This window comes from Aethina tumida, chromosome 3 (assembly GCF_024364675.1).
Source record: "Aethina tumida isolate Nest 87 chromosome 3, icAetTumi1.1, whole genome shotgun sequence".
Taxonomy (NCBI): Eukaryota; Metazoa; Arthropoda; class Insecta; order Coleoptera; family Nitidulidae; genus Aethina; species Aethina tumida.
Genome location: NC_065437.1, coordinates 540451 through 552949, shown reverse-complemented (window position 1 = coordinate 552949; position 12499 = coordinate 540451). Strand labels below are relative to the sequence as shown.

At 30.7% G+C, this 12499-nt stretch overlaps 2 protein-coding genes across 3 annotated transcripts in view; one reads left to right on the top strand and one right to left on the bottom strand.

The window, feature by feature from the left end:
• Positions 1 to 12499, bottom strand: part of LOC109607121 (trypsin beta-like) — a 256249-nt gene that overhangs the window by 94411 nt on the left and 149339 nt on the right. The gene's annotated exons all lie outside the window — the stretch shown is intronic.
• Positions 1 to 12499, top strand: part of LOC109605542 (protein O-mannosyl-transferase TMTC1-like) — a 123126-nt gene that overhangs the window by 5512 nt on the left and 105115 nt on the right. Inside the window, exon 2 of the mRNA XM_049965516.1 lies at positions 4900 to 5841. Within this exon, the coding sequence (XP_049821473.1) occupies positions 5468 to 5841 (374 nt within the window). The 5' untranslated portion in view covers positions 4900 to 5467. The remainder of the gene's footprint in view (positions 1 to 4899; positions 5842 to 12499) is intronic.

Below are 12499 nucleotides of genomic sequence, written 5' to 3'. Positions count from 1 at the left end.
TTCAGTTTAAATGTTTGAAAGAAGTTAAAGGACTATAAATCACTTTAAATTTGGTACACCACTGGATATTTTTTAAAACTGTTAAGCTTTTCATATTCCTTGTACAAATTAGGAGAAAAAAGGTGCTCTTGCTTAATTTTAATTATCACATCCGTTTTTGAGATATTTCAGTTTTAATGTAAAGTACTAAATTTCCATTTTAATCAATAATTTTATTTCAATATATTTATTCAGTAATAAAAAATTAAAGTTTAAATTTGTATTAATTAGCCCGTTTCCATTATAAATAATTATAAATGATTCTAATTGTGCACCAGACAAACGTCAGTTTTGTTGTTATAAAAGTTGAATTTAAAATCAGACTCATGTTTATTTTGTAAAGCTGTCTAAATGCAGATGCAAAGTCAATTTTGCAAAATGATTTTATAACAATGTCGCTTTAATATTCAAAATATTGAAATTTAACCGAAATTTAAATTATGTAATTTTAACATTGATTCGTTTATGCAAATAAAATTAATTAACAATTACTTTAATGATTACAGAAAATTAGAAATTAAAAATGCATGTTTGAGGTTGAAGCAAAGTAAGTGGGTTAATTTTCTAGAACAATGCGTGTGTGCGAGGCTAATATTGGCAAGGATTAAGTGGAGGCAGTATAATACTGAAGTAATGGTCCTTTGAACTGTCCGATGTGCAGGAGGGTCGATATTATCAATGTCTCTGATTATATCGAAACGTCCCCGCTGATTATTATGAATGCCTCAAGCAACTGCCAGATAGCTTTTATCGTTATTGATTAAAATCGTACAGAGAATTATTATGGATTAAAGCCGGGGTTTTGTGATGTACGAATGTGCGGTGGCGTGCAATAAACCTTTTATTTTTTTGAACCACCACTACGTTTCTTCGTACGTCCTTAAATAATTGTTGTTGGGAAGTTGTAGCTTGTCATAACCAGTTCTGCATACATGTTTAATGACATCGTACAATGTACATACATGCAATCATCGTTACTTCCTGGCATGTCATGTTGTGGATGAAAGAGTGGGTCCACTGTACATAATTCATTGACGACTTTATTAACACCGTCCATTCCTTGCCTCCTAATTGATTCCCCAACAATAAATAACTGAAAACAATAAGTCCAAACGGGTCTTCAATTCATGTCGATTCGATGGAATACTCGACATAGTCTGGTACCTCGCCAATATGGAAATTTAGTGTATAGATTGATAACTGTTCATCCAATGGATGGTTTCCTAGATTGAGAATACACTGTGTGATCCAGATTGTTCAATAGCTATCAATTAGGTAATTCGTATAACACAAGAATTCCGGTAATTCGATTAATCATGTCCTTTGAATATGGAATATTCAGTTGTACGCAATTCAAAATTGAAATGGATTTCGTCTACGATATTAATTGTACGTTACTAGTATCTTGGCGTTGGGGCTGTCAAAACCATTTTCCTATTGTCCCCATGAAGTTTTGTTATAAAATTCTTAGTCTCGGAGCATGGAACAATGGAAGATTAAAAGATAAAGCGCAAGTCGAATAAAATAAATGTCTAATTCATGACCGAAAAGTGCACGACGTGGTATAGTAAGTAGGTAAGAGTAAAACAATGTCGACAAGTCTTGAAACAGGGGTATAAAGTCTTGGAGGAATTTATCACGGCAAATTTGCCTGCCGGTCGTTATACCCCAAAGACAGAACTACATATAAAAGAAGTCCGTTGATTACCCTTGGAGAATGTAGATCAGAGCAGTGGAGGATGCTCGAGGAGTATTGATTGTCTTGTACTGCAGCGAAAAGTTTCTTGTTGAGGACGGGGCCGTGCTCGCCGTACGAAAATAGAGTGTCGTGACGATGTCTTGAGGGCCGGGCCCTTGTGTAAAAATATTTTATTTTAAAACGAACCAGACGCTCAGATTAGTCAGCGCTTTTGTTTTGCTTTACTTCCATATTCTGACTATTTATATCAACCGATATCCAGTCGATTTAATATCCGTCGCAGTAAATGGTTTTCATGTAAAAATTGACATGAAAACTTATTAAAATAATGACTTTGTTCGTGTCCGTATTCAAACAAAGTTTGTGTTGATTAAAAGGGAGAATAAAACGGCTTTCACAATTTTATGCGCATTTATTTTATATATATATAATAATGAATTTTGCTTTCGCCATTGACACACATTTATTTGTTGATTTGTTAAAAGCTGACTGGATTTAAATAAAAACCAATTTGGAGTTGGTGTTTCATGTAAATGTAAACTGCAGTCAAATAATTGGCATAATTTTACCATAATAAAAATATTAATTACATTCAAAGTAAGGATTTATAATTAATTACAGAATAGTTCGGTTTAATTACATGAAATTACATGTTATTAACTAAAATTGGCATACGACTGATACGCAAAATTTTAATAATTTAACCGTTGTAAATATTTGGTTCACATTTGGAACTTGCTCATTTAATGTTTCAAATTTAGAAGAAGCATATAGAAAGTTTTTACTAGATTAATATCACATAATTTAAAAGGATTGAGAAGTAACTTAATTAAACAAAAAGTATATACAAAATGTTTTTAAAGACTTGAAGCCTTCATTTTTCAAATTTAGAAGAAGTATATAAAAGTTGTTACTAGAATAATGTCACACAGTTTAAAATTGTTAAAAAGTAACTCAGCTAAACAAAAATTATATATAAAATGTTTTGTAGAATTGAAACTTTTTTTTAAATTTAGAAGAAATATATAAAAGTTGTCACTAGAATAATGTCACACAGTTTAAAATGGTTAAAAAGTAACTCAGCTAAACAAAAATTATATACAAAATGTTTTTGTGAAATTGGAGCCTTCATTCTTGAAATTTAGAAGAAGTATATAAAAGTTGTTACTAGAATAATGTCACACAGTTGAAAATGGTTGAAAAGTAACAGTTAAATAAAAATTATATACAAAATGTTTTGTAGAATTGAATCTTTCATTTTTGAAATTTAGAAGAAGTATATACAAGTTGTTACTAGAATAATGTCACACAGTTTAAAATGGTTAAAAAGTAACAACTAAACAAAAATTATATACAAAACGTTTTGTAGAATTGAAGCTTTTTTTAAAATTTAGAAGAAATATATAAAAGTTGTCACTAGAATAATGTCACACAGTTTAAAAGGGTTAAAAAGTAACTCAGCTAAACAAAAATTATATACAAAATGTTTTGTAGAATTGGAGCCTTCATTTTTAAATTTAGAAGAAATATATAAAAGTTGTCACTAGAATAATCTCACATAGTTTAAAAAGATTAAAAAGTAACTCAGTTAATCAAAAATTATATAGAAAATGTTTTTGTAGAATTAGAGCCTTCATTTTTGGAAATTTAGAAGAAGTGTGTAAAAATTGTTACTACAATAAGGTCACACAGTTTAAAATGGTTGAAAAGTTACAGCTAAACAAAAATTATATACAAAATGCTTTGTAGAATTGAAGTTTTTTTTTAAATTTAGAAGAAATATATAAAAGTTGTCACTAGAATAATGTTACATAGTTTAAAATGGTTAAAAAGTAACTCAGTTAAAAAAAAATATATATTTAAAATGTTTTGCAGAATTGAAACCTTTTTTTAAATTTAGAATAAATATATAAAAATTGTCACTAGAATAATGCCACACAGTTTAAAAAGGTTAAAAAGTAACTCAGTTAAAAAAAAATATATATTTAAAATGTTTTGCAGAATTGAAACCTTTTTTTAAATTTAGAAGAAATATATAAAAATTGTCACTAGAATAATGTCACACAATTTAAAAAGGTAAAAAAGTAACTCAGTTAAAAAAAAATATATTTAAAATGTTTTGCAGAATTGAAACCTTTTTTTAAATTTAGAAGAAATATACAAAAGGAGTTACTAGATTAATACCACACAGTTTAAAATGGTTGAAAAGTAACAGCTAAATAAAAATTATATATAAAATGTTTTGTAGAATTGAAGCCTTCATTTTTAAAATTTAGAAGAAGTATATAAAAGTTGTTACTAGAATAATATCACAACAGTTTAAAATGGTTAAAAAGTAACTCAGCTAAACAAAAATTATATACAAAATGTTTTGTAGAATTGAAACCTCTTTTTAAATTTAGAAGAAATATATAAAAGTTGTCACTAGAATAATATCATACAGTTTAAACGGGTTAAAAAGTAACTCAGCTAAACATAAATTATATACAAAATGTTTTTGTAGAATTGGAGCCTTCATTTTTAAAATTTAGAAGAAGTATATAAAAGTTGTTACTAGAATAATGTCACAACAGTTTAAAATGGTTGAAAAGTAACAGCTAAACAAAAATTATATACAAAATATTTTGTACAATTGAAGCTTTTTTTTAAAAAATTTAGAAGAAGTATATAAAAGTTGTTACTAGAATAATGTCACACAGTTTAAAAGGGTTAAAAAGTAACTCAGCTAAACAAAAATTATATATAAAATTTTTCTGTAAAATTGAAGAATTTATTTTTAAAATTTAGAGAAGTAACTCAATTAAAGAAAAACTGTTTCTTAGAATTGGAGTCTTCATTTTCTCCACTTTAAAAGTAGAATATAAAAAGTTATTTCTTGAATAATGTGACAATAGTGACATACTTTATTGAGCATATTCGGAAGTCTATAATTTTTTATTGTTTACTATGTTTTTATAGAAAAAAATATAATGACAGTAGAATTTAGTATATAAATGTTTGATTTTTGATTAATTTAACATAAATGTTGGACTAAGTACTCTAAAACTGTTTCTATGCTCAAACACAGAGGTTAAATGATAACTGAACAATAATCAAAACCATGTTGAAGCTATCTGGTGAATTAATAGAGCACAAGTGATAATACAAGTTATTTGTTTCAGAATCGAAATATATTGAGCAGTTCATCGTGGGGGATAATCCCGGTAACCGACGAACAATCACAGATAAATTGGGACATAAAAATGAGAATGGAAGAGTGGTGACGTGGCCATCAATCGCGGTCAAAACGTTCAATTATTGCTAAACGGTGCAAAAACCCATTGTGTTTCTTCAGGAGGTGAAAAAAAAATAACAGAGGAGCGGCAAGGAAACCGCCGCGCGTTTGATTTTCATATAACAAAAGCCATTTTCGCTTATCTGTTGCCGCGAAAGGACCGGGAACGGCGTAGGAATCTGCATCTGCATTTAGAAAGCTTTTATCAGTCCGACATCGCGTCAGATGTGATCTTACAACGTTCGCTTTAACCGCGGCGGCTCCTCGTCCCGTGTTTACTTAAAATAAATAGGAATTTACGGGTGTGCGGCGATTTAATCGGCGGGCCGGGCTGGGGCGCGCGGCGAAAGTGAATTCGGGGGAGTAATGCGGCCTTGCGGTCCTCATAACTGCCACGAATAAACATTCATTTGGTATAATAAAGGCAGTGACCCCGGAGCAGATTACGCGACGAAATGAAGCGGCGCAATTTAGCATCCGCCGCCCACTCCCACACCCACACCCACAGCCACAGCCACAGCCACTCGCACGGCCAGGGCCACGGCCACGCTGCTCACCCGTCCTCTTCCTCATCTTCTGGATGCGAGGGGAAAAAATCGCCGAGCTCTTGGCCCCTGTACAGCTTAGTGAGCACCGTCGCCGTCGCTTGCTACTTGAACGGTCTTAATGGCGATTTCGTGCACGATGATATCCCTGCAGTGACTTTTAATAAGGACGTTCTGGCAATCAACCCCATTAGCCATGTCTTCGCCAACGATTTTTGGGGCACGCCGATGGCCGACGTTGCCAGCCACAAGTCCTACAGGCCCCTCACCGTTCTCACCTTCAGGTAAACACACTTTACTTCTTTACTTTTTATTATTATGTTATTCAAATTTTTCTCCCACTCATTGTATGTGCTTTGAACAACATTATTTTCATCTATTAATCTATGCGGCCTATTAACTAATTTATTAATTATTCTTTATGTATTCGTAACTTCAGAGGAATGACAAAAGTCTTATCTAACTCTATATAAGTGGTAAAATTTCAAATATTAGTATAGAAACTTAAAATATTTATAAATTCAAAACATTTTAGAAGGAAGAAATTGTTACAGAAACCTACAGTATATAGACTACGACTATTGTCAGATAGATGGCAGCACTAACTCATGATAAATTTATTTAAGTCATGAAATACAAGGAGAATGGAAAAATATATTGATTTGAAAATTTTACATCAATTATAACTTAACATAAATTACTTTTCTAAATTGTTTTGAACAAAATTTTATCTCCGGTTTCACCGGAAGTAACGTCAACTTTGTTATTTTCAATAGAACACTCTGTATATTTTTTGGCTTTTCAAATTCTATATGTAATTATTAATATGTTAACTATACTATGCTCTATTCCTAAACCCAACAGTATCTGAAATATTAATTTTTTTCCAAAAATTTTTCCAAATGTCTGTAAAACCTCCAATTTTGATGGTAGAAAGTACATTTTTGGCATACACGTTAACTAAAAGCAATCCTACAAAAACCCATTATTAGTACTTCCAAAATTATACAGGGTATTTGTCATTTACGTTTTATTTTGTTCATATACATAAAATATCAATAACTTAGTTATTGTCCCTGGAAGACCCTGTATATTTTTTGATTTTTAAACTCTACATGTAATAACAAACAAAATGTCTCTGCCATGTGTTATACCTAAATTCAATAGTTTAAGAGTTATTAATTTGTTTTCAAAAATTTTGACAGACTGACAGATAAAAATCTTGAACAATTTATTGTCTAACTCAGTATAAATAATAATATTTCAAATTTTTGATAAAATATTAGTATTTATGTAAAATAAAAACAATATAAAAGGAAGAACTTATTACAGAAACCTACAATACTTCGAGTATGGCTATTATCGGAGAGATGGCAGCACGCATGATATACAGCGTCATTATTTATTAAAAATTTATGGAGAATGAACAAAGATATTGACTTGAAATTTTTGTATCAATGGCATCACCTAAATTTTAAAGCTAATCAAGTGGTATTTTTGAAATCAGCCCACTAAAAATATCCTAAACCAACCCTTTGTTTCCCACCATCAAAAATGGAATAATTTTATTGGCACATGTTATTGTGTCTAGAAGAACAACATGGTAAATCATTTTTTATCTCAAACAATAACAAAATTTGAAGAAATTTGATGAACATTATGCAGTTTCCACTCGTACATTTCAATTTTAGTCTATTATAGCCGTTTTGGAACGTTTCATACTCGTATTGTGTTTGCTTGGCAGATGCAGGAATGGTTAAAATAACAACAAACAATCTGTCCGCCACAAAGATATCGTATTGCTACTTTATATTTTTCTATTTGTGCAAGTAAAATGATTTTTCTGAAGGTGTATCGCGTATCGGAACGAGGCTTTGCATTCGTTACGTCTGAATACGTGTTAACGGAATCCTTCAAGTAAATAACCGGCTCGAAAAATATTTGCAGTGCATAATTAAATTGCAATTGTTTTTCGGTATTCAAGTCTGCGTTCGTCAGTGGGATATCCAATTAAACTAATTGACAAAATCCCCTCGTTACCGGGTGTAATATAATAATACAAGATAATTTCAATCCGTGGAATTCTCGTTTCCGTGATTTACAGTAAACATACCGGATAATAGGATTAATAATACACACATACAGAGAGAAACATGTGCTCCGTCAGCTAATAAATTATCTGGTCTGGAGTTCGAGTAATGGGAAAACGAATAATTCCGATATACCAATTTACCGCCGCAAAACAATCGCTGTTTCTTGCTTGCTTACCTTGATAAGGTACGTATGGGCAAACACGGACACTCCATTTCGTCCGATCGATAAACACAACACGGACTCCCCGTGGATTTTTGTTACTGCGTTTTCTGATTAATTGAATACACCCCTTTCATCCGGACGCGTGTCTTTTTATTCCCGTTCTCCGAGCTGCAGCTTGATAAGTGTCAATACAATGAATATCATCGTCAATTCGACTGAAAGGGGTGAATTTTAAACCGCAGATTGGATTGAGTTTTTCAATACGGTCGTAAGGGATTTCGGGGGTTCCAAACAAATGTCCCGTCTTTATCATAGCTACGATTTAATAAATTTCAAACTCACCACACAATATTTTCCTTTATATAATGGGTAAAATATATATAAACAGTTCTTACAAATTTTGTACGAGTATTAATGGAACAGCACACTGTATATTTTTAGATTTTTAAATTTTACATGTAATTACGAATAAAAAGGCTGTATAATGTTTTATACTTAAACCCAACAATTTTTGAGTTATTAAATTAGTTTATTTTTAATTAATTAAAAAAATGTAAATGGTACCTGTTAAAAATGAATCTAACAGTGTATAAAATAAATTACTTTTAATATAATCAACTTATTCTTAGAATTTGTTTAATAGTAATTAATTATTGGATTGATGGCGCATTCGCCATTTTTAACAACAGTTGTAAAAATGGTGGATGCGCAACAAAAAACTTAATTAAAATATTCAAATGAATTGGGATAAGATATTTGAAAACATAAAATCAATTGCCTTTTGGATGTGGTTGTAATTATACAATTCGTTTGAGCAATTACCATTTTTAAACATTTATTAAACATCAAAAACATGTTTTTTATGGTATTTTAATGGTTACTTTACTGATTAATTAAAAAAATTTAAATAGTACCTGTAAAAAATGGATCTAACAGTGGATAAAATAAATTATTTTTAATATAATCAACTTATTCTTAGAATTTGTCTAATAGTAATTAATTATTGGATTGATGGCGCATTCGCCATTTTTAACAACAGTTGTAAAAATGGTGGATGCGCAACAAAAAACTTAATTAAAATATTCAAATGAATTGGGATAAGATATTTGAAAACATAAAATTAATTGCCTTTTGGATGTAGTTGTAATTATACAATTTGTTTGCGCAATTACCATTTTTAAACATTTATTAAACAACAAAATAGTATTTTTTATAGTATTTTAAAGGTTACTTTACTGATTAAATTTAAATAGTACCTGTTAAAATCTGATGCTGGAAAGTTAATTTTTGGCATATACGTTAATCAAGGACCATTCTACAAAAAATATTATCATTAGTCCCAAATTTTACACAGGGTGTTTGTTATTTACATAAAGGGATTTTATAAATGTGCCATTTTTATGATGGCTGAGCTGATTTAATTAATTTCAAAGTCGCGTCGCAATATTTTCCTTGATATAATGGATAAACTATCAGTGAAGTTTTCAACTCAATTACTTAAGCTAAAGGTCATACTCAATCACAAACTTCCGCCGCAACATCCAGTCCATAAATCCAACCTTTAAACTCGTTTACCATTTTAATTATTTCATAAAAAATGACTTTGGTTGTGTGCAGATACAAATATGTCACTCGAACGCACCGATAAATCGTGGAGAATAAAAATAAAAGAAAAAATAAAAATCTTCCGGGCACACGAAACATTATTAATATGTAATAGTGCCATTCATTTTATTTTATGAACCTCAGTTTATATCCGTCGCGCAAGTTAATTAGCCATGTAGATCTAAATAATAAATGAACCTTCCCCTAATAATAAATGTTCCACTCCAAATAAATACGGGGCGGTCTTCCGGGGACGAACTTTTTGACTGTGCAATTAACAATAAAAATACGACACGACGAACGACGATGGTCGTGTCCCTTCTTAGTGTATAATCGTGATTGAAGGGTATTTCAATAATTTTAATCAAGGCAACCCGGTTATTTAATTGGAATTTCAAATGTAGAGCCATCTGGCCATCTAGATAATATCAATAAAATGGTATTTGGGTAGCAAGACAATAAAAGGGGCTTTATGGTCGCCTCTGACGTTTAGGCGGAAAATCGATTACAATCTAACAATATTTAATCACAACACACATATATGTATATTCAATGATAATAAATCATTTTATACATTCGCATACCCACAAACAAACATAAATCAGAATTCAATCAATGCAAGCTTTTATTTATTGATATACTGCAGGATAATTTTCGGTATTTATATGATTTGTAATGACCAAATTTCATCTCATTACTGCGGACAAACAGGTTAACATGGCCCCATACTTTATTTTATTAATAACTCTTCGATTGCGGCAGCGGTAAATTTTTCAAATTCACTAAAATATTTTCCTTTATGTCGAAAATTTATCGTCCAACTTTTTCACTTAATAGTGAATGTTATATAATACTCGACTCAATAATAGAGTGAACGTGAGTTTACTCCTTAAAACTGTTCCGTCTTTATGAAAGCCAAATGGATCTATGAGTTATGCAACCGCTTTACCACATTCCGACAATAATTCTGACTTATTCGAGGCGCTAAATTTATATTCAAACACTATAAGAGCATTAAGCGATTATGCAGTAATCTGTTATTAATACACAAAAGTTTTAAGCACTCGAATTAAATATGATTTATTGGAAACAATTAGTAAAAGTTTTACTGCATCGAAATACCTATTTTATATTTGAATATCCGCTCAACTTGATGGGATGGATAATCATGAAATCATAACGATGAAATATGTTGAGATACTTATTATTAGAATTATTTAGTAATATTCTGTTCATTAACAATGTTTAATTATCCATAAGGTGAATAACGAGACGTAAAATTGATATATCCAATTCAAATGTGTTATCATTAAATAAAACGATGAGAAGGATTTATTACAGAAACCTGTAATATCTATGAGAATATGGCTATAATCGAATAGATGGTAGTGTGAGCATAAAATGTTATATTAGTCCTAAAATATAAAAATTAAATTTGAAGCCATAACAAGAAGAAATTATTAGAGAAACCTGTAATATTGTAATATAGCTATTTTCGAATAGATGGCGGTGTTATAAATTATTTATAATAATAAGAAGATATTATTATAATAAGCTGTAATATCAGTGAAAATACATATTATTGTTTGATGAGGGGAAGGACCTTCAAAAAAATTAGATAATTTATATTTTTTACAAGTGTACAAGAGTGTAGTTGTAAATAAAATAGAGTATATAACTCACGTAGAATGGTTAATATTCCATTTCATCTTTACGTCGTAGGTTAATAATAAATATTCATGTGTTTTATATTGTACAATTTCTTAAAAATTACACTAGCAAAATAAAAGAGTTCATTCAGCTTTAATGTCTGAAATGGAAGTATCTATAAAAAGTAAGTTTTATCGGAGCTAGCTGTAGCGTCCATATTTAGAATATTATGCAACCAGCTCCCAGTTATATTTTTCATATTCTTTTCTTTTACAACGAAGAGTTTAATGAACCATTCTAAGAGCTCTATGAGCTTGACGACATACAATTTGTTTCCGGATACCTGCAGTGAACTTTTTCAAGATATAACAATTTCGCTTAATTTAAAATCAATGCAGTAGATAAAATCTCCGCAGTATTATGCAAGTTGGAACGCTACCAAGAGCAAACACAAAAGAATATTTAATCAGATGGTGCTTTATACTATTCTATGATCAATTATGCCATCCGTTCCGCCATGGTGACTGAGAATTTCCATTCACTCGTCACCCCCCAACGTATTAGTATTTCCAAATCTCAAAACTAATTGTTCAGTTGGACGACTTAAAAATGCGGCCGGTATAACACTTGATAATTGGGCAAATCAATTCGTCACTCGAACAGTTCCCTATTGGATTAGTCGACGTGGCTGGGCACGAATGCAATAGTTATGGCTCCTTGGAAGGATTCAAATAGGGCATTAAAGTGCATGTGTCTGTTGCGGTCGGAGTCGGGGGGGTGGTTGGCGGGAATTAGACGCCGGGCTTTGACCGTGGTCCTGTCAAAACACTCGATAACGACTGTGTTTATATTAATGAATTCATCGAATAACAACCGGACCCTCGCAAAACACATTTATGTCAACCCGTGAAACGGACTCGGCCCGAGGGATAAGACCGTCAGGTTGATTTTAACCAGAGAAACCGAACGATAATTCACGTCCGAAACTATTCTAACGTTTTAATTAATACTTAATAAGGGGCTGATTGTTACTTTGATTGCTTCCATTTGAATAACAAATTTAACAACTGCTGACCTATATATTTATTTTATACGACCAACAATGACTTCGATAATCAGCTGTTGATCCAACTAAACATGCTACACTGTTTTTTAATTAACAAAATAGTAAATTTAAAACAATAATAAGAAGAAATTATTGTAGGAACCTGTAATGTCAGTGAAAGTACGGCTATTGTTTAAATAAATTATAAAAAAATAAATGTATGACAATAATAAGAAGTAATTATTACAGAAATCTGTAATATCAGTGAGAATGGCTATTGTTAAATAGATGGCAGTTATAATAAAAAACTAAATTATTTATAAATTATAAAAGAATCAATTTATGACAATAACAAGAAGGAATTATTAAAAAAACCTGTATTACCA